General features: G+C 37.3%; 1 protein-coding gene across 2 annotated transcripts in view; it reads right to left on the bottom strand.

Moving 5' to 3' along the window:
* LOC127001590 (phosphatidylinositol 4-kinase alpha-like) overlaps positions 1 to 23,461 on the bottom strand; it is a 74,278-nt gene that overhangs the window by 23,844 nt on the left and 26,973 nt on the right. Inside the window, exons 1-20 of one of the 2 annotated variants that reach the window (XM_050866378.1) lie at positions 22,852 to 23,278; positions 17,540 to 17,753; positions 16,646 to 16,825; positions 15,887 to 16,148; positions 15,603 to 15,774; positions 14,340 to 14,517; positions 11,333 to 11,542; positions 9,664 to 9,764; positions 9,112 to 9,268; positions 8,813 to 9,002; positions 8,455 to 8,644; positions 7,842 to 7,951; positions 7,464 to 7,623; positions 7,051 to 7,210; positions 5,505 to 5,644; positions 5,242 to 5,375; positions 2,483 to 2,584; positions 2,034 to 2,207; positions 1,751 to 1,916; positions 1,098 to 1,301 (exon numbers count right to left, since the gene is read on the bottom strand). In XM_050866378.1, coding sequence (XP_050722335.1) covers positions 1,098 to 1,301; positions 1,751 to 1,916; positions 2,034 to 2,207; positions 2,483 to 2,584; positions 5,242 to 5,375; positions 5,505 to 5,644; positions 7,051 to 7,210; positions 7,464 to 7,623; positions 7,842 to 7,951; positions 8,455 to 8,644; positions 8,813 to 9,002; positions 9,112 to 9,268; positions 9,664 to 9,764; positions 11,333 to 11,542; positions 14,340 to 14,517; positions 15,603 to 15,774; positions 15,887 to 16,148; positions 16,646 to 16,825; positions 17,540 to 17,753; positions 22,852 to 22,950 — 3,303 coding nt within the window. In that variant the 5' untranslated portion in view covers positions 22,951 to 23,278. Of the gene's footprint in view, positions 1 to 1,097; positions 1,302 to 1,750; positions 1,917 to 2,033; positions 2,208 to 2,482; positions 2,585 to 5,241; positions 5,376 to 5,504; positions 5,645 to 7,050; positions 7,211 to 7,463; positions 7,624 to 7,841; positions 7,952 to 8,454; positions 8,645 to 8,812; positions 9,003 to 9,111; positions 9,269 to 9,663; positions 9,765 to 11,332; positions 11,543 to 14,339; positions 14,518 to 15,602; positions 15,775 to 15,886; positions 16,149 to 16,645; positions 16,826 to 17,539; positions 17,754 to 22,851; positions 23,279 to 23,461 lie in introns of those variants that run through there. The other variant, XM_050866379.1, reaches the window with a different exon arrangement.

The following is a 23,461-nucleotide window of genomic DNA, read 5'->3' as shown; positions in this document are numbered from 1 at the left end:
TAATATTTTTTTCTGTGACCTAACAATAAAAGACTGGGCGGCAGTGCTCAAGAGGGGAGGTGGACATGGGGAGGGCCAAGCGTGTGGCAAGTGTTCAGCTAGGGCATCGCTGCTGCCACACAATTTTGCACTTTATTTAATTTGTATTATTTCTCATTTTATGATCATATACATTTGGATATATAAATGCCTACCATTTCATTATGCCTACAGAATTCCATGCAGTAATATGCTGTATAAGTTTGTAGCCTAAAGGCAAGGAGCTATAACATTTAGTGATGATGATGTGAAGGAACTGCTTGACAGCTACAGTGAACCCCTATTTAATGGCCAGCTGCAAATTATATCATACATGTATGGTTGCAAATTAAGTGTTAAGGATTCATTATATACACAAATATTCATTCAGATTGAGCAAAAAAGGAGTTAATACAGCTGGATGAGGGAAAAATTTAACTCCTGAAACTACTCAATTCAGTGCATGTTATAATGAGTTCGCACAACAAAATTTCACTTATGGAATGCATTTTCAGGAATGCAACCTGCTTGTCGATCATTTTTTTCCTTATATATCAGGAACTTAACGGAAATAGGTTGGACACATGTATAGTCTCGCAGTTAGCGAGTTCAGAATTGGCACATTCACATTTGGCAACCTTGATCAACTGCTACCCTAATTCTCCCTCATATGGCAACCATTTAGCCTCCCAGGTAACATTAAATCAAATTTGGTGACCATCTTCTTGCATTAGGCAAATGTTTTTTCCGTAGGAAAGGCTCTAACCGTTGGTGCTCTTAAAGCACTGGTATCAATTAACATTTTTCAATTGTTTTAATTATTCTCATTACAATAACTAAAGATCACTTATATTTTAACTAAATTTTTTCACTATCTGCAAAGCAGAATTTTGTTATTTCTAGATAAGTCATTAAGTCATGAATGTACAGACTTATTGAAATATTTTCTCCTATCCTTTGTATAAGAGTAGCCTATTACATGCCAATTTTCTGTTCATAGCCCTAAATTGTCTTTTGACTTCACTTCAGTTGAATCTTATATTTAAAAATTCATGCGTGTTTCCCTCACTCAAACTTACAAAACTTCCAGGAGCACTTGATTTAAGGCCTGCATACTGAAGCACGGATTCCGTTGCAAGAGCCAGTCCAGAGTGAGATGAAAGATTGGTCTGATCAAGATGAGTTTGGTAGTTCTGTAGATGGGATCGTGTTGCCTCAGGAGCCCACTTCATGGCTTCCTGGAGGAATCCTTGACATCTGGCTGCAAAGTCACTCACAGTGCGCTGTATTAGGGAAAAAGTATACATTGCAGTATAAGTAAGATAATTGTATTTGCCGGGATTAAAACTCATATACACTCTTCTATTTGAAGTAGCAGAGAAGAGCAGTTCAACTGCTTCATATCTAGGCACTTAATACCTTTTTAAAGTGTGCTCCTGCACACATACAGACAATTTTTGATCAAGAGATTTAACTCTGTAAATCTGAGATTTCCAGAGTCTAGGTCCAAACCTTAAAATATTTTAATACTTCTAGTTCTGTCTACTTCATTATCATTACCAGTAAACCCATTTCAAAAATAGCATACCAGGGTGACACAAAAGCCTCATCTAGAACTCTTTCAATAGTATTCTAGGGGAACAAATAGATCAGTCATTCATATCATATAATCGTTATTGTAACTGGCATCAATCAAGAGTATCTACAATCTTTTCTGTGTAGGTGTTCTAACCTCTCTGGCCTCCAAAGTGTCCATAAGGGTGATGCTGAAGGGAGTGTCTGGAATAGGAATGGTTGGATTGGCATCATTGGGGTCTAGCTGTAGTGAGTAGCCCAGCACCTGAAGGATGTCCAAGAGGGTTCGCAAGACACTCCCATTCCAAAGTAGTAAAGGAAACCTGTAAAGAAAGCATAGACAAAAATAAACTAACTTTTTACGAGCATACATTCTTTTATAGCTGATTAAGTAATAAAACATACATGATAAATGATAACCAAAGGCATACTTTCCTTACCTATCAACAAGCTTGGACAGCAGCTTATCAGCCACACGTCGAATCTGCACCTGGGTGTGGTTAAAATGAGTCAAGAGAAACTGAGCATGCAGAACTAGGAGCTTCTCTCGGTGCTCATCCCTGGGACGCTGACTGACTTGCTCTAGGAAGATGCTGAAGACTTTTTCACTCACTCTGTAAAGAATTTAAACATCTAACTATTTTCAAATTACATATATGTTTAACAGTACTAACATATAAAAAATTATCATTCAAGATCTGAGCCCTAGTAAAGGAAAAATCAGAGAACATAATAAGAGATAATAGGAATAAAGGAAGTCAATCAATAATGTTAAAAACAATTTTGATTATGACATTAACTATCTTGATTACAATGATGAATAGAACAGCAACATTTTAGGGTGACAAAGATAAAGAAAACACAAGAAGCAAATTGATTAGTTCCTTACCTATTAATGCACATCCACATGTCATACTTGTCATTTTGAATGGCAGGATCCAACAAGTATTCAAACATAGGCTGAAAGTTGAGCTCTGGTGATCCTCTCACTCTGTAAATTTATTTAAGAATTGTTTTAAATACACACATAGTATATCTATATATCTATATCTATATATATTTCTCTCTCTCTCTCTCTCTCTCTCTCTCTCTAAGGGTTGGAGAAAAAAAAATCATGATTTTTTTTAATAATTTTTTTTTTTTATTTAAATCAGATTTTTCTTATTTAAATTGATTTTTTTTTATTTAAATGATTTTTTTTCTCATTAACCCTTGCTTGTTTACACTGATTATTTCTTTCAGTCTTATGAGGCCATTTTCTTGTATTAAACTTGGCAATGTTAACCCGTACAGTGTTTAGTATGTATATATACGTACCTCTTAGGGAAGTGTTAAGTAGTATACATACACATGCTCTTTTGAGGGCTTATACGCCCTTTATTTTTGTTTGTGTATGTAACGTTGTTCATTGACAGTAAAGAGGGATAATATGACAAGTCTTCGTATTTTTTAATAGATGTTAAAGGGCCTTTCTGGACATTTGTCCGCATTCCAACAAAACATTCAAACACATGATAGTTAACACCTTATGGAATAAATCAACAAAGAATCACTTTGCTGTATTGAAAATCTCATTAGTAAGGAAGTATATATAAATTTTCTGAGTCAAGACCTATAGTATCAGTTTGGGGTTTTGTTAGGCTAGGTTAGGTTAAGTTTAGAATATCTTCAAACACATAATTGGCAGCACCTTATGCTATAGACCAACAAAGAATGACCTCACTTAGTTGTATAGAAAGTCTCCTTAGTAAGGAAGCTTATATGAATTTTCTGAGTCAAAATCTATAGTAACTGTTTGGGGTTTTATTAGGTTAGGTTAAGTTTAGGGTATCATCAAAAAATATGATAGGCAGCACCTTGTGGTATAAATCAATAAAGAATGACCTCACTTTGTTATATAGAAGGTCTCATTAGTAAGGAAGCATATATGAATTATCTGGATCAAGACCTAAAGTAACTGTTTGTGGTTTTTATTACCCAGCTCATATTTTCATTACTTGATTATTTATAGACGGAAACATTCATTAGTAAATAATTCACAGTGGTATGATATGCTCTAGCACTGACAGTTGATGATTTGTGTCCAGCAGTCAGGGTTGGCCAATTTAAATCATGATGATTTAAATCTGATTTAAATCAAATGATTTTTTTTTAAATCATTGATTTAAATCAATATTTACTTCTGCCCAAACCAACATGGAATGTAAAGGAAAAATATAAAAACAAACACATACTTACACCTGCTCTATATATTCCTGAGGAATAGAACACTAAAAGCTTCCTTTTCCAGTACAACAAAAATTTCCACATTCCATTAAAAAATGAAATCAAAGGGTTTTACTTGTAATGAACTGTACTTAATTCTGAGGAGTAGAATATTAAAGCACTACCTTTTACAATACAGTATAACAAAAAATTCCACATGCTATTAAAAAAAAGGAAATCAAAGAGGTTCACTTATAATGAACTGTACTTATTTCCTGAAGTAACGAATTTAAAAAAGAAAATTATTACGGCCTGTATCTAAAACAAAAGCACATTGAATTTATACTGTAAAAGCAGTCTTTGAAAAATAATGATACACTTCTTTGAAATTAGTTCATAAATTTTTTTTGAAATCGAAATTCAAAATCTTTAAAAAATAAGGATTTTAATTCTTATGACAATAAATTTGGTTCTTTTCAGTCTTGCTACTATTCCTTGTAACTCCAGTTTACACTGTTTGCATATAGCTCTCCATGCTTTCCCAGACTTTGAAGGAATTCTGTTAAAATGTTCCCACACTGGATCACTCTTCCTACCAGATACATTAATCCTTGTGGTCAGTGACATCTCTACACTCTTGCTGTTAGCTCAGGAATGAGTGGCTGGCCTGTAACACCTAAACAGTCAAACTACTACACCGTGGCACAAGTCCGGCTATGTCCTAACATGATGTAAGAAAAACAGAACAGAGCCTGAGAGAGATGATACAATCCTGGTCAGTGGTTACTGGGCTGCTTGACAGGCTCAGACACATTGTAACCAAGTGAGAGATGATGCAACATGCTGTAAAAACACTAAAAAATGTGTTTTAAACTAATGTATAGAATATATATATATATATATATATATATATATATATATATATATATATATATATATATATATATATATATATATATATATATATAGCTTTCCAAATATTTTTTATGCTGATTAATAAAAATAAAAATAAATCTGATTTAAATAAAAAATCAATTTTTTTGATAAAAAAAAAAAAAAAAAAAAAAAAAAAAAACCCCACCAACCATGTGCATTCTTTGATAACATGTATTCCAAATCTTCAACGAACTAGTTTTAGTTCATCTTTTCTTTAATGTGGTGGACAATGAGTGGTTAAAGTTAGAGGGAGGTACTGAAAACTGCCGATTGCTGGATCAAGCATGGTAAACATCTGGGATTGGGCTGTGACCCCTGGACCATAGCAATTCCTAATTCGCAAACATTTGTGGTTCTCAGACAGGTGCTCCCCTCTATTTGCCTGAGAAATCATGGGTCAAGTGTATATATAAAAAAAAAAAAATAATAAATAAATAAATAAAAAAATAAATAAAAAAAAAGTAACAGGGAAAGATATGAACTACTGAATACACATATTTCTCTTACCTTAAGGCTTCCACACGATATACTGACAAAACAAAGATGCACTGTGCAAAAGTCAACTTGTTGACAACTTGAGTAAGATCAGCAGGATGTTCCAAGAGACTTAGAATCTGTTGCCTTAATTCATTTAATTCACTCTGCAAAAAGAACATGGAAAAAATATTTCATTATATTCTTGAAAAGAATGCACAATTATTTGACATCATGGACTTTAATATAAAAGATATTAGTTGCTCATTATAATGAACAGGTACATTTGCACTCACGACTGATACAGAGTCATCCCGCACTGCATATGTGTACTTCAGCTCTTTCATTTCTGAGCGATGTTTTGTTTGAGACAACAGTAGAGGTGACGTGACTGCTATGTCACATACAGCAAGGTGCCAGTCAGGGGGCCACAATCCTGTAATGACATATGATACAATTGAAAACCAGGACCTACCTTTCATTTTTGTCTCATAACCCTGATGCATACTACTAAGGATGGAAACCATAAAATTTACATATTTGATTGCAAATATGTTCCCTTTTCCTTAATATAAGTCTCTGAAAATTGCTGTGTCTTGTATGCCCAAGATCAGGGTCCAGAGTTGCCTGAATGTGATAGTTTGGCTCAACAGAAATGAAACTGGCTGGATTACAGCACTCGGAATGGTAGGCAGGTGAGGGGAGGTGGCAAGGGGCTAGAAGGAGCAAGGCAGACTGGTTAGCCGTGTTCAAAAAGGGAGGTGGGCAAGGGGTGAGGCAAGCTGGGCGAATGATAAGCCAGAGAGAATGCTTGCAAATTAAAGAGTTAAGGAGTCTTAAAATACATAAAACACCTATACAGATTGAGCAAAAAAGGGCTCAATATGGGTGGATGGGGAGGACTACTAATGACAAGCAAACATGTTCAATTCTTTTAAGAAAAGGCCTATCAAAATTGAAATGCATCTTATTTTCACATGAAACTTATGTGTTGCAAAATATGGTAATCCTTTACTTCTCATAAGAACTCTATTGAAGGTATCCTATCCTAACTAGTATTTTTTTACTATGATGTAAAAGATACCAGGCATTGCACTTTTTCTATATAAACAAAACTAAGGCAATTATGGCAGAGCAAGCATCCAAGTGATTCAGTGTGGCTCATATTTCTTTGGAATGTCATGGATTGTGGCTGCATCCATTATAGGGTTGTCTACAAGCTCTTCTGCTGTGATCAACATCAGAGTTGTGAGAAAATCCTTTGGGTCAGTATATTTGCAGCACTCAGGTGAAGTGTTTAGCTTGGCTTTACAGCAGGAGAGGATAGTGCTTTAAGGGCAAATAACTAAATAGTTTCTACTATTTTTCTAGTATTTATTATTATTATTTTTTTTTACAACAAAGGAGACAGCTCAAGGGCACAAAAAAAGAAAACCATAATAAAAAAAAGCCCGCTGCTCGCTGCTCCCAAAAAAGAATCAAAAGAGGTGGCCGAAAGAAAGGTCAATTTCGGGAGGAGAGGTGTCCTGATACCCTCCTTTTGAAAGAGTTCAAGTCGTAGGCAGGTGGAAATACAGATAAAGGAAGATTGTTCCAGAGTTTACCAGCGTGAGGGATGAAAGAGTGAAGATGCTGGTTAACTCTTGCATAAGGGGTATGGACAGTATAGGGATGAGCTTGATCAGAATGTCATGTGAGGCGGGGCCGCAGGAGGGGGGGAGGCATGCAGTTAAAAATTGCATAAAGGAAATTACAAATAACTATGTAAAGAAAACATAAGTAGAGAAGACACTAGTAATTCTGAAAAAAAAAAAAAAAAAAAAAGTTCTAGTACTCTCTTACCTGACTCCTGCTGAGTAAATCCCATTACAATAGAGAATAGCCAAAAGTCTCTGTACAGCTTCAGGATGCGCAGCTTTGGTTCTTTGATAGGAGGCAGGCGTCGCACCAACATGGCAATGACAGGGATCAACACACCTAGATTTCCAGCACTGCTTGATGCCTGAGGTAAGGCAAAAGAATTCATTGTAATTACAATCAAATCTTACAGCAAGTAAAGTTGATAAAGTAAAATTGAAAGTAAATTAAATGTAGTTGAACCTCACAGTAGTATGCCTTGGATGAAGTGGGGTGTGACATAAATGATGATTACCAGATACTTAATGCACAACAAATAAAACATAACAGTTTGAGTTTCAATGGTCCTATATTTAATTTTCATAAACAAATTCTATGAAGAATGTTGTATGTCATGCCTTTAGAACTGCAGGATGCTTTTCTGAATTTTGTTTTGCAGCCAATCCAAGCTTGACAAATAATTCCAGAAGGCGCATGAGGAGCTTGTCCATTTCAGCTTCACCTTGAATGTTGGCAGCAATGTTTGCTAGAGCATTATGTACTGCAGTAGCTACATGTCTGAAGTGAAGAATGACAACAGATATGTAAAAACCCAATTTTTTGAACCATTTTTTAGGATTAAATGCAGTCATCTACAAAGGGATATGGAGTGTTCAAAATTTCAAGACTGCAATTTATCATATGCGAGTAACAACAGAAGTATAGCATGTCCATATATTGCATTATAACATGAGAACTATGAACTAATTGGAAGGGGAAAAAGAAGACATTCTGACCTATACTGCTTCATCCGTTGATCTTGGACTGCACCTGTGCCATATGTTCCACTGCTAGCTTCTATGATGATTTTACTGAACTGCTCCATTATCTCATCATACACTTTAGGCTGAAATATATGAAACAACGCCTTTAAACTGATATATAGCATGACACTTGACTTCCTGAACTCCTGTCTTGTGTTTTAGATTTTCCCCAAAAATATTCTGAACAGTAAAAATTTAAATATATAAATACCTTCTTTTTTATAGCAACCAAAATTCAGGTTCCCATTTAAAATTTTATTTGACTTTCTGTAATTTTACCAACTCAAAATTTTACTTAATGTGGGTACTTTATAAACTTGTGTTATATTGCTGAGCCATTTTTAAGTTCTAATTTAGTTTTCTCACAGCCAATCTGTAAAAAGCTGCAAAGTAGCACATGATCACTTTATTTTCAATATCTTGTCTTGTTCTGATTGATAGAAAAGAAAGACCTGATGAATGCAGTGTGCAGTCTAATCAGGATAAACCGAGAAAACCCTTGCTGCAGCAGTCACAGATCCATGGTCAAACACAAACATTTTTCAAACAGAAGATATGTTGGCAATATTATCAGTAAGATTCTCACCTCATTCTTAGCAAGAAGCATGCAGCCCATTTGGTCCACAATAAGGGTGTCAAGGGAGGAAGGGGGTCGGCAGAAACGTTGCAGGAGACACTGGTGCAGAATAGTTTCTGTGGTTCGGGGTGAATCCTTCAAGGCCACAGCCACATGACCCAGAGCAACAATCACATTGTTGGAAATTACAACAGTATCACTGAAAGGAACAGTTAGAGATATAAAATAGCAGTTTTGCTTCCTATAACTTATAAAATAGCTTGTTTACATATGTGAGCAGATAATTCACCTTGCTTTAAGTGCTGCAATGGTAATTGTCCAAACTAATGGTAAGATTATTGTAAAAAGATCAAATTTATTTATTAACCTTTCAGGAAGACGATCACAACCAGCCTTTTCTCTACTAGAGATGGATGATATGAAGGCCATCACAGTGTTGGCATCAACTGTAAGTCCAGCCTTCAATGCTACACAAAGATTTTCAATAGCAGTATCTCGCAGTTTTTCAAATGCTGTTGCTGATGCTGAAGCTGGACGACTGCTAGGGTCTCCACTAACTAGAAATGAACATTTATTTATTATTGCTTACAGTAAGCAGTTTTATGCAATATGATTATAACAAGAGCTTTAAAAGATAATTTTCCAACTGAAAACACCTAAACTAACCTTTGACAGATAGACTGCCTTGGTGAGGAGTAAGAAGGTCTGATTGCTGGCGATAAAGCTTTAGAAGTATGGGTGATGGACTCACAAGGAAGTCTTGAAGGTAGTGGATACATGTCCCCGCAATAATAGGAAACTTGCTTGCCAGTCTACCTAGGCTCTAAAAATAAAAGCAAAATTTCTATCTCAATATGAGATTACCTTCCAGTCGAAGCAAGACAGACATTTGTATAACAAGTAATCTCTAACAAGCAAAATCACCTCTTTGAAAACAACTCTATAATTTCCATGACTGCAAAACAAATGCAGTGTATCTGCAGCTCTTGATCTAATGGAAGATATTTTAAGAATAACATTTCTTTGTATAATAAAAACAATTTGGATTTGGAATACAATTAACATGACCTTATTGGTTACGATACTGTCGTGGCCATCCCCTGGTGGGAGCTCCTAGGAGCAGGCGTCAAAGATGAATGAATGAATTAACATGACCAGATAAAACTAAAATAATTAATTTAAATCTCCAATTTGCTGAAAATATTAGCTGAGACACACCTCCAAGCAAACCAACAACAGAGGCATGTGAGCCAGAGCCAACCGATGACCATGGTGGACATTTGCCTTCTCTGTCAGCCTGTTGCACAGACTTTCTGCCTCTGAAATATTGGACAAGAAAAATTCATGTTACAGATTTACATAAACTAAATGTCATAATGCACTAAAAGATTATGAGTAAATGTGGAAAATGTAGAGTGAAACTTGTGAATGAGAGCTTACAAATGCAACTTTGTCAGGATAAACCATTGGTGGCTTTGTTAAAAATGTTATTCTACAACCTCAGTCCTTTGACGATTCATAAAACATCAGCAAGTGTTAATCGTTATGAGGGAATCATATTTAATGCATTTCTGGGGTAACACTTCATTATATGGTAGATGAATGGCAATATTATATATCTTTTTGGAAAATATGTAGCCTTTTCTTCATGTCTTGCCTTGTGTGAAGCACATGGTTATCAACATATAGAAGGTGGTGATGATGATCATCATAGACATTATCGCGCCATATTCTGGGCTGAATGTAACGTAAATGGTACAGTCCATCCTTTTACTTTTGGAGAATATGGGTGGCATTCATGCATTGCCTCAGAGAGGATGAAATTGTGAGTACAAACCATTCAAAAGAATGTATTGAAGGGTATATAGTAGAAACCTCACTCAGTTTGCACATTTTCCTATATTTTCTCAAGATTCTTCCCTCATGATACAATTATTATATTTTGCATACATATATATGTGTAAATGTATTTTCTGCAAGAGATAAGCAAAAATTAGAGCATCTGCCTCTGAGAATCTCTGTACAATCAAGCTTCTAGCATTAACTGGCAAATTTAGCATCAATGGTCTTGAGAAAAGGTCATGTGGCTAGAATATGATGAAACATGTGTTATTAAATATTGTGTTAGACTATCATGAGCCAGTCTTCATGTGAAAACATTAGGTTCTCAGAGTAACTTCTCTTTAAAATTCAATTAGTCTTCCATTCAGAAAGAATGACTGCTTAGTTAAAGGATTAAATAATGGTGCTGAAGGCTAATTCTGCTAACAAGTTTATAACGGTAAAATAGTAGTAAGTTGTTTACTAGTCAAGAAATCTGTATTAACAAGGCTGGAATGAAATCAGTTATGAAAAAATCAAACAGAAAGGTTCATATAATAGTAAAAGTAATGTTTCTGTTCAGTATATTCAGAGTGGCTGTGTTTTACCAGAAATATTTTCTCCAATTTAGTATTTGCATTATATACTGGTAAATACCGTATCTCACAGTGCATTTTTATGTTATCTTACCATGAACTTCTGAATTTATCTAAATATAAAGACCAAAGAGATTACAAACAGTATTAATTATACATTGATATACAAAAATGTGAAAGAACTGAGCTAGAGCAATTATGGACAAAAAAATGTGGGAAGTATGAAGCTGGGGTCTTCAGTATCAAACTAATAAATCACATTAAATAGCACCTCCTTTTAACACAAAATTTATTTTAAAGCTGTTTCTTTGGTACTGGTCTCATGTTGAATAAAGGTTCTATTGTACCTTATTCCATGAGTCTTTATTAACAGTAAAAGAGCTACAAATAATGGAACTGACATCTTTCATTTCACCAATTTCATGCTACACAATAATAACATGTAAAGATTAAAAGCTTTAATTTCTTACCAGATTCATCAGCACTAGCCCATACCAAGAGATCTATGCAGGCAGCATTTGCTTGAACATTGATTCTGTATGGATTTATAGATGAAACTTTCTTGTTTGAATCACTCTTTACTCCTGTTTCATTTTGCTGTACTGCTAATTCCGTCTGGCCAGAAAGGAAGAGACCTTTCACAAAGTCTTGCACATCTCTAGTGAATGGTATAGGAAGATCTGCAAAAAAATATAGGAGATAATTAATAATGATGCAAAATTATCAATACAATATCTGCTGCATGTACATTATGGAACTGATTATGTTAAGTGTTTTCTGAATTTAAGCCTTGAAAAATTACCAATCATCTTGGAGGATGATATGATGTATTTCATAAGAACCCATCAACTTTAGAGCAGAGGTTCTTAATGCAACAGGGCCACATCCAAGCTTCCCTTCCAGCAAATCATCATCCAATTATCATTTTGATCATAATTTTCTTTAATAATGGTAACTATTACAAAACAAAACAAAATAACTAATGCACAGTATGACAAAAATAAGGAGAAAACAATATGAGTATAATTACTCAAAGGAACAGAAAACAAAATATTAGAGATGACAGTTTTACCAGAAATATGCAAAGGAATTTATTCCAATAATTTCACTAAAATATGACCAAACTTACAATTTATTATTTTCTTTTAACACCAAAGAAAGCAGCAGTTCAAGGGCACAAGAAAACAGAAATAAAGCCTACAAAGTACTGTTCCCACAGAAACAGGGCAACAGGAGCCTTTATTGTCTGATATAAAAATCTGGATCACTTAAACTAAATGATAAAACTGAAGTCATTTTATCATACAAGGAAATAAAATTGGTGATGATGCAGAAATTCACCTTCATCAATGTGGGTGAGTCACAGTTACTACTGGTAAACTCTTCTTGAAATCTGAGTGCACACTTAAAACTATATACATAAGTTCATAAATAAGAAAGTTATCTCTACCCAGTGAAGTGACTAATAAACAAATATTATCTCCTGATTTCTCTCACGCTGCATGGATGCAGACACATTTGCATGGACCAACAACGGTATAAAAAGTTGTTTACCTCCTTCTTTTTCCAATTCCTTTAAGGGAAGAGCCCTCCTTGAAAATATGAAGATAATTTTCAAAAAATACAAAATTGAGTTATATGGTCTATGGCAACATCCTATTCTTTGGCTTTCGAATGGTAGATTTTTTTCAGTCAGAAATAAATTTAAATGCCAATAGCGAGGAGATTTAAATGGCTACTGTGTGGGCGTGGCACGCTGACTGCGGCGCATTAGCTGGCATGCCAAAGTATGGAATAAATGCTGAAAAATCAAACATGCAGCAACCTTCAGGGTGAAGTTTGAAACCCATGTAACAGTTTTGGAACACAATTTGGGTAGGCGGTGGTTGAGTGGTTAGCATGCGGGTCCCGCATTCACTGCTTGATCGACTACGCGGGTTCGAATCCGCCGCTACCACCTGGGATTTTTCAGTCACCGCCGAGTGGCTTGAAACTACCTACATGCTGTCCTGAAGACCACCCATCAACCTGGACTCTAGAGGAAACCATCCAAGTGAATCAAGAATGAGCTCCGGGGAAGCATGAGCCAAGAAAAGATGGCGCCACTATAAAACACTTGCCTGCGCCATGACAAGCTGGGGCCGAATACCATCCAGGCCCCTCAAGAAAGCCTACCAGCGCTATAGGCTGGCACATAAAAAAAAAATATGGATATGAAAAGTGCAACCTGCTCACAAAAATGTTTGGAACAAATGAATACATAGAAAAAAGATTAGAAATGAGAGAAAAGAGAAGAATTACACCAAAGAAAACAATAAAAAAGAAGAGGAAGACAGACAAAGGAATTCCAACCGAGAGCTATGCACCTGGAGAGTACTGATCGAACCTTGCAACAATGAGGGGCGTGGCGCGCCCTGACACCCTCACCTTTGAGCGATTAATACTTTTATAAGGGGGGACAAGGTGCCTGATCCTTTTATGCACTCACTGATATGTGATTACTGATCCCTAAAAATTCATATGAAAGTAGCATTGACAGTATAGTACCTTCACTGGGCCGAAAAACTTTAGCAAGACTGTAATTGCATTTTTCTCAAAACTAGTACAAAATGAACAAAATTATTTTTTGGTTTTACTTTCTGCATGATTTTCATGAAACTTTAGGACATACAAGATCATATATCAAAGTAAAATTTGTCAAGATGTTTTTTTGAAAAACGGCATAGTTTTGATATATGGAAATTTTTTTCCCAAAACAATTAAAAAAAAAAATATATAGATTGAGAAAAAAAGTTTTCAAAAAAACATATGGACAAATTGTTAGAATAACAATGAATTATCAGATGTGCATGTCACAAGAAAGTCAGTAAAAAAATGGCTGAAAAAAAAAAAAAAATCAAAATTTTCATAAAAACAACGAAAAATATTTTTTTTAATTTTCCATTTCATCTGATCAGCTTGAAATTTTCATATGAAAACAAAAGTACTAATATATACAACATACAAACTATTCATGACCAAAGATGCAATTTTAATCCACAGCGGACTTTCTCCTTAAAATATGATTTCAGTTTCACTGGTAAGCTGAAACTGCCTTTTACTGTATTCTTCCTTCCTATAACTAAACTCTCTGAATGCAGTGTCAAAATACCTCCAGAACTAATCTGACAATTCTTTCTTTTGCATCCTAATCTATCTATCTTGATGAAGGCATCATGTTGTGGGAATTTTTACTGGATTTTTTTTTGTCTTTAAACCTTTCTCCTTTGTTATTATAAAATATTTCACCAGAGGTTCATAGGATCGACCTTAATACCATTAGTTTTCACTTGAAACTTTCCAGAAAGACAAAGAGTCTCAAATGTAAAGTCAGAGGTAATGAAATGTTAAAAAAAAAAAAAAAAAGTTATTGTATACTAAAGATGGATTATTATAATAAAAAAAAAAAAAAAAAAAATGTAAGCCTAATATTCTTACCTTTCTGATAAGCCAAGAGTTCTCTTAGAAGTGTGACCATCACCAAATTCAAAGTTTCCCGTAAGGTACAATACGGGAACATTTTTACCTGACGAGATGCAAATACTTCTGTGGCCACACCATCTAAGACTGACAATACTTCTTTGGCTAAAAGCTTTTTTGCATTAGCAAGTACAGTCTGTAGGATGAAGAAAAATCAATTATTATGCATGATAAGTATATGATATAAGGTATTCCGAAAAATAACAATCTTGATATTACCCTTTCCACACAAATTCTTCTCATTAATTATAAGAATGTGCTTTAGACTGCTTTGCCTTCTTCACTTCTCACAATGACACACAGGGATATATGGAGACTACATTAAAGGTGTATGTCATAGTTGGAATGGGTTGGCCATAAAACAAGAGCATGGTCATATCACATCTGGGGAGTTGTTTTTAAGCTTTTGGTGCGACATTATTTATTACATTCAGAGTAGCCTCATGAATCTCTTTGAGGTCCCATGGTTTATGGAATCCTAGGACAAAATGTCATATATTTAGAGGCCTCCTCAGTTTGCCACCTGGGAATGCATCAGCTAGCAGTAAAGATCCAGTCAATGGGAAGATAGGACTTGATATATGCCTAGGACCTGAGGCAGACCCAAGTTCTTGGGTGTGATCCACCTGACTAGATGTAGTAAACAAAGAAAATAAAAGATCTCATAAAGAAGTGCAAGGTATGAAAAGAACTAGAATAGATAAAAGAAAGTTGTCATAACTAACAAAACAGGAAATTTAATGATATTAAAAAATTTAACATGGATAAGATCATAGAAACTCTAAATAATGGTAAAAGCATGAAAACAACCAGAGCTGGGTACAGTTAGTCAAAACTCTGTGTAAACAAAACGCTGCTCTGGCCACGGCAGAATATTTGAAATGTCAACTCATTACTTAACCAAGTATTACTAATATCACTGGCCTGGTCATACGTGTGAGCGGTCAAAAGTCAAATACATCGTAACTTGATGACTACCTGTACCTATCCTTGCTTTTCAAAGGGCAAGTGATAAAGAAAGGCTCAACCAAGACATTACGTGTACAAGAAAATATAACTTTATATATGCTCTCCATGTAATTTTCTTGAAATGTTCAAGTTTTAAAGTAGATTAAAAGTTGATGTAATGAAAAAATGTTAAACTAATGAAAACATCACAAAAAAGGTCATAAAAATAAATTAAAAAAATTCTAGGTATTTTTAAACTGATTTCATAAATACCTGTAAATGCTGCACAGGGAACACCAATGTGTGATCATACTGTGTTAGTTGGGGAAAGTTTGCTCCAAAACTGGAGCCATATTTTTGGAAGAAGTACACCTTTGGGTCATGAGGAACTGATTGCTGGGACATGAGTGAAGGTCGCTTGCCTGGACCCCCCAGCATACGCAGGCTGAAGATAAATAAAAAGTCATCAGTGAAGTACAGACCTTAAAATGCAATTTTAACTTTAAGTAACCTATGCTCATCTTAACATTTTTTAATAGACAAAAAATGATGCTCACCCAACATCTCTATCACTGTCCACACTGACAAGGGATACTGCATCTGGGCAAGAGGGAAGTGTGGAGGACAGAGACCGTGGTATAATAGGTCGGTAGTTGCTGAAGCTTTTCTTTTTGGTCATTTGTGGTGGTTCTGCTGCGACAGGTATGGGGATGACAGGCTTTGGAAATATACTCAGGAATAGTGGATCCCCTGAGGTGGACCGCCCAAGGGCCCGAGACAGACCCAGCAGGACAGCAACTGGACCACGGCACAATGCAACTAAAAGAAGAAATATTGAGGCTTTAGATACATATCTGGTAGTGATCTTTTGTAAACTTAATTTGGCATGAGATAAGCACTAGCATCTGTTATTTATCCTAAAAAAATTATTATTCCTCCTCTATTTATGATAGAATGTAGACCTAAGAAGAGAAAAAATGAAAGCACACATATACCATTTCCTCAGTGCCATTACTTTCCCCTGTGCCAACACTTGTAATTCATCAGAATTTTCCATCATCTGACAAAGACTTCCTTGCCATTCTATCACTGTCTTATGTACCTAATTCAATATAAAATTCCTTGACTAGTATTTGAACTTCAAAGGGGAGAAAACTTGGTCCATTATTTTATGCTGAAACTTTATTCTTAGGAGTGATGATGAGGGAAATGATGATCATAATGATAACTACAGTTGTCATAAAATTCTAGATGTATAATTCTATTATTTAATCTAGCTCCATACCAACTTTCCATCACAACTGAGGACACCTTACTTTTTCCATTGGCAGAGAGAAGACTATCTTCCCTAGCAGCTCGGGTGATCACATTAGTAAGGGCTGAAAGAACCTCAACCTGTGTGTTGAGCACCTCTTCTCGCACTGTTTCACACTTTGCAGCAACATCAGTCAGCAGGGTTGTCACTAAAAAAGTGAACCTTTCAGCTACAGGCATACCTGAAAATTACAAAAGTTAATAATATTAATATCAATATAAATAATTTGCTTTATATTTTGCATGTATGTGGTGAAAAAATGCTTTAAAGTGCAAAGTTGCAATATGAAAATTGAACAAACCTTCCCCCATGGTATCAGGCTACCACTGTACTGAGACTATAGCATCCTAAGTCTTGCCTAAGTGATGACTTGCTTTCTCTGCCTCCATTAAACAATGTGTTTATTGTGTACTGATCCGCCCAATACGGAAAGGGAGCGTCTTCAAGAGACTGGCTCATGACATGATTTCCCATCACTTGTGGGTTCAATCCCCAGCACCATAAAGTTTATTTCCCCTTTTCAAGGCTGCTTTACAACCTCTTGATTATGAAAAATATCATTCTAAACTAAATAAAATCTTCTCATGGTATCTAAAACAAAATCGATCTGATGCAGTGGCTTGCATTAATTTTGTGTTTGAAGTTTGCTTGGGACAAATTATTGAGAATGACCTACAGATCTTGGGCCTGAACTGAAAGGCTGTGAAAGATCAAGCAGAATGGATGGAGACCATCTGTTAAACATCCATTAAAAGATTAAGGCTGGTGCATGCAAGAATGTATGAAACCTATAAAAATTAATAGAGATTCCACCTGCACAGAACAGGCTGATGGGGTAACTTAGTTTAGCCACTAGTACTTATTCCAGTAACAAAATATGTCTTTCAAAACTTACGGTCCATCACAGTAATTCTCTTTTCATCCAGCCAGACTGCCTTGGGAAGAGCTCGTAGTAATCTGAGGAGATACTGTACAATAGCAGCCTGGTGTTGCAGGCCAGATTCCAGGAGGTACACCCCGAGCGCCACCACAGCATCTTGGCCCCGCTGGTCCACACGAAATCCTCCCCCATGGCTATCTCCAGGACAAAGAGTAAGTAACTTTTCCACCTGAAACCATGAAGAAATTCATGAAATTAGTTTAAAAATAATAATTTTATTTGGTAAATAAGACACTTTTATTTTAAGCTGTTTTCAACAAAATTAGCCAAAGTTTTTATTTATTTATATTTTTAACATCTAAATAATTTTTGGTTGTCTTCCTAATCTTATCTCACTCTTTGGTAATACTTTGGTAGTATTTTGTAATAATAATAATAATTATAATTAATAATACATACTACATATAACCACAATAAAATACAGTAAACCCTCTGGTATCCGGGTTAATAGAGCTACAGGGGCACCTGGATATGGAAAAAACCCGGATATGGTGAAGGTTAAGTCTACGGACCTGAAAACCCAACTTTCGATCATAGCCTGCCACAAAGGCAACGACAGAGTACGTACTGTATAGGTGGCTTTGTAGCAGTCAGTCTGCACCAGGGAGTGAAATGTGCACTCGCAGTCCTGCTGCACCTTGGGGGTATCTGTTACTTGGGATTCAGCAATTAGGCGCGACAGCCTCAGCCGCTAACCCATTGCTGGGGTGCCTAGCCCCGTGTTCACAAGCAACAGCTATGTTCCCCTGCCTGGCCAATCACAGCAGCGGGGCCTGGACCCAACCCAGAAAAGCTCAGGTATTTGTGGCAGCTTAACCACCCAAGTCTGCACCATCGTGTTTACCACGTAGGCCTTCTAGCAGACCCATCACTGCCACAAGAAACATTTTAAGGGTCCAGTTTTACAAAACTGGAAGGCCGACGCTCTGTGCTGTTCTTAGGTGCGTGCCTGCGGCTTTAATCTCTGCGTAGCTGCGTTAGCAACTTTGTGGTTACGAGCACCGCGGGCTTTACCACCTGGGTCAACCAGAAGGCATGCCAGAGCGATACCCGAAGCGGTCCGGGCCGGCAACGGGCATCAAGTGATCAAAGCAGGCTTCTATATGGACGCCCGGGCAGGCACCCCTGGGCGCTACCCTTTTAACCCCAGCAATGAGCCCAAAGGCCCACTGATGCCGGGCAACTGAAGGTCAGATTATTTGAAAACCCATGAAAACCATCAGAAAAACCTTGTCTCCATGGTGAAATGCATGCTGGTCCTAAACTTTAGTAATACCAATTTTTTTTTATAATCTGAGGGAAGTATGGTTATGACAGGATGGGTGTGGAATAGATGGGATGGGTGATGATGGTAGGGATGAAGAAGTAAGGGGTGAGGAAATGGAAGATAAGGAAATAAGAGCTGAAGGAAACGAATCAAACAAAGACCAAAATCAAGACCTTACTGGCTGCAGCTGCTTACTAACTGCTTGGAAAATAGTAATGGCTGTTTGCGGTTAATCTAGCTAACTACTTCTTCTAATATACCAAAAAAATAGCATGCGGAGTGCATGGGATACTTCATTTGCTTCACATTTGTTAAGGTTTTAGTTACCGATTCATACCAATTTCCTGCGTCAATGGCTTAAATATGTGGGGATGCCTTGAGATTTTCTTAGTCCAATGTTTATCTGCTCTGCACGGTGCCCTAAGTCTGACTGAACCTTGTAATGGATTTGAGTTGGTATTCATGCGTTGAAGAAAGTAGTTCCTCTCTTAGATATATGTGCAATGTTCATGGATCATTATGATTTCGGACATAAAATGGTCTTTAAGAATTCTACGTTATTTTCTTCTCTATATTAAAGCAAATAATGGTCCAAGTATTTGTATTTTATAATTTTAAAGGACTACATTCGTGAAGTGTTACTACGCGGGGCTGACACCTGATGCTTAATTCTCCTCTCGCTGTCATCAGGGACGGATAGACCGACACTCTAGTCTTCTTTGGTCTCCTCAAAATATAATTCTACATCACCTCTCGGCAAGTGTTAACTGAGTATTTAACCTCTTTATTGGTATGCATGTAGTTTGACAAAAGGACTGGTTACTATCCAATTCTATACCAGATGTCACCAATACTCTGCGTGATCTAAATCCTTCCAGCAGTATGGGGCCTGATGGTATCCACCCTGGTTTGCTCAAACACTGCTTCTCATCCCTTTCATACCCCCTTCTCTGGCTCTTCCATCAGTCAGTCCAAACTGGTGAACTCCCATCAGTCTGGAAGTCTTCCCAAGTAGTCCCCATCTTTAAGAAAGGTGTGCGTTCTTCCCCTCTTAATTACAGACCAATAAGTCTCACTTCAGTATCCTGCAAGTGTCTCAAGCGTATTATTGTGAACAATCTGACATCTTTTCTCGTGAATAATAACTTATTAGATTCTAATCAGTTTGGCTTCTGTAAGGCTCACTCAGTTGATGATCAGCTCCTTCTAACATATGATGACGCCACCTGCTGGCTTGATCAGGGGCATATGGTCGACCTTATACTATTTGACTTTAGTAAAGTGTTTGACCTTGTTAATCATAACATTATGATCAGTAAGCTCTCCCACATCGGTATAGGGGATCCCTTACTCTCTTGGATACACGAATTTCTGAACGGTAGAGTAATGAGGGTTGTGGCTGGGGGTTCTAAGAGTGATTCTACGCATGTAACTAGTGGAGTTCCCCAGGGGTCTGTCCTTGGACCAACCCTTTTTCTCATTTATATTAACTTTGTGGCTCACGGTCTGACCTGTAAATACAAAATTTTCACTGATGATCTGATAATATACCAAAAGATAAATAAGACTACGCCTTCTCTTACATTGTTAGATATTGCTTCTGTGCAGAGAGATGTAGACCTGCTGGTGTCACGTGCTGAATCGTGGGGGCTCAGGCTCAACTCGGACAAGACCCGTGTTCTTAGGTTCTGCCGAGGATCTGCTCCAAATCTTGGCCCGTACTCTGACTACTATATTAGAGGAAATCCTTTACAGTTTGTGCAGTCTGCATCAGATTTAGGGGTTCAAGTTGATACTTCATTGAAGTTTCATCTCCACATACGCTCTCTTGCAAATAAAGCTGCAGGAATTTCGTCGAATTTACTTAAGAGCACAGTTAACCGTGAGCCTGAGTTTATGAAATCTCTTCTCACCTCTCATATCCGTCCTATGCTGGAATTTTGTTCAGTTGTATGGCACACAGGGTATGTAGGTGATGCCGACATGCTTGAGAGAGTCCAACGACGATGGACCAAGGAGATTGTCAGACTTTCGCATCTTGACCATGACTCCCGACTGGATGCCTTGGGTCTCTTTTCTGTACATGGCAGACTGCTTAGAGCTGACGTAGTCAAGGTCTGGAAGATTCTCAACGGCCTGTCTCCTGTGCAACCCTCTGAATTATTTTCCCTCCAGACATCATCTAGGACCCGTGGAAATTCACACAGAATATTTCTACCCCACAGCAACACAGAAATACGTAGGTGATACTTCTCAGTCCGAGTGACTGCTTTGTGGAATAGCCTGCCAGACACAGTTATCCTGTCAACATCCTTAACTGTGCTTAAGAGAAAACTAGCAGAGTACCTTGGTCAAAGGCTATACGAATTTTAACCCCTACATACTAATACCAATGTATTCTCATATATAATTTCATATGATCTCATTTTAACTATAGTTCCTAAACACTCTGGTCAAAGAACATATTAACTCTAAATTACTTTATTCTACTTACAGCAATATAAATATAAATACTTATTTCACTTACATACATAAAAGTCATTATATTTTATAACTAGTCTTTACTTAGTGCAATCAACACACATTCCAGCAGCGGCTTAATAGTTTTAGTGTTAAGAGTAATTACACAAATATGTATTCTGCTGGCGTGTTGGCACTTGTGGGGTTCCCTTCTCGTGGAACCTGTCTAGGTATGATGTCTAGGTAGGTAAGATTTTTGTCTTGTCACACATGTCACTTAGATTCACCAATGCGGCACCTTGCGTCACATTGTGGCACCAAATAACCCAAAACCGAGTTCTTGTGACCCTTCAATACCACCATATTCAAACAGTGACATGGGCGTGTGACATGGGTTGCGCCTGGTGACTCACAGTTGCATCAAGCTGTGACAAGCACGTGTCAGAAACCAACTGAATATTGTTCAACGCACGATACTCAAAATTTGAGTAAAATGTGATAGGAAGCAATCAGTGAGTCACTCTTGGGTCAGTTGACAGCAGGAGCATCAGTGCTGGATGACAGCTGTCACAAATCAGTTTTATTTTGTACCCCAAAGTACTCGGTAACAATGATCTAGCATCAACTTAGCAGAAGTGGATGGGTTAAATGTTAGTATTGTACCATATGTAATTATGAAACTTGACATTTCCCTAGAGTTGCTCTACTTCTTGGGTCTTTTTCCCGAGGAGGTTATAATGTTGGGGGGTCGAGGGGGGGCGAAGACCCCTCGTTAGAGATTAGGTTATGTAGAGTTCGGTTGGGGTAGTTTAAATCATATTCGACATGACATTTCCCTGGAGTTGCTCTACTTCTAGGATCTTTTTCCCTAAGAGGTTATAATGTGAGGGGGTCTGGGGTTAGGAGGGGGGTCGAGGGGGGCAAAGCCACCCCCCCCATTTGAGGGTAGGTTATGTAAAGTTTGGTTGGGATAGTTTAAATATATTTGATGTGACATATCCCTAGAGTTGCTCTACTTGGAGGGTCTTTTTCCCAAGGAGGTTATGATGTGGAGGGGTCAAGGGGGGCAAAGCCCCCATTAGAGGTTAGTTTATGTAAAGTTCGGTTGGGATAGTTTAAATATATTCGACATGAGGTGTGGGCTGTCGAAAATTATGAAGTGCGGGACGGATCTGGAAGGCAGTGGTGAGGGTGGGGTGGGGGGTGACATGGCCGACACTCGTCAACATACCGGCTGCTAGGTTATGTTAGAATAGATTACAAGAGTATACGTTAGAGACTTTCCTTACCTTTGAGACCAGGGAATTTTCCATGTTTTAGGGAAATTTTGGAAGCCATTTTTCAGTGACTTTGCCTCCCCCCCCCCCCCCAACAGAAACCCGGTTCCCCACAGGTCCCCAGGCTTGTGTTGGGGGTAGGGGGGGGGGAGTGGTGGAGGGGCAGAAGTAGTTCTGTAGTTTTACCCTGTTCGCTATTCACAGAACTAAACTATTGCCTTTCACTTATCACTGTACCATTAACACTATTTCGACTTCCTCACCTCTTCATATGGCGCTGGCTTGAGCTTGGAGAGAGTTCTCGCTCGCTGAAGGACACATTTGCTGAAGAACGACTGTTGACCGTAGTCGTCAAGTGTCATGTTGACATTTACTCCATCGGCGACGGACAGGAAGGAGGTGGTGACGGGGTGTGCCTTTGCAACGGAACCCTGGTCTTCTTCTGAATTGTTCCGCTTTATATCGTTTCTTAGGTCATCCTTGGTACTTCTTTACACTAATTATATATTCCACTACGCACTCTTAGTTACTCCACTTGTAATGACACGACTGCGCACACATTTAATTCATCCTGCCCCGAGTTGCTTTTCTGTTCACTTTGGTTCCACTGACTGCTTTTTTTTTTTCTTGTTTTCTTCACTTTAGCTTACTCTGGACTTCTTTTTTTCCATCTCTTTTCAGCACACGGAGTACCTAGCAGATGACAGCATTCGATCCCTTCCTCTTATCTTTGACGTTTGTCCATTTAACGGTGTTACAATACTCAATTTGTTCCAATTCAAACCATTGTATGCCTTAACATTGTCCATAGTAATGACTAATAAGTACAGTGATGTTTAATCGTATGTATCTATAATTGAACTTTCAAATTTG

This window comes from Eriocheir sinensis, chromosome 21 (genome assembly GCF_024679095.1).
Source record: "Eriocheir sinensis breed Jianghai 21 chromosome 21, ASM2467909v1, whole genome shotgun sequence".
Taxonomy (NCBI): Eukaryota; Metazoa; Arthropoda; class Malacostraca; order Decapoda; family Varunidae; genus Eriocheir; species Eriocheir sinensis.
This window is presented reverse-complemented; position numbering and strand designations above follow the sequence as displayed.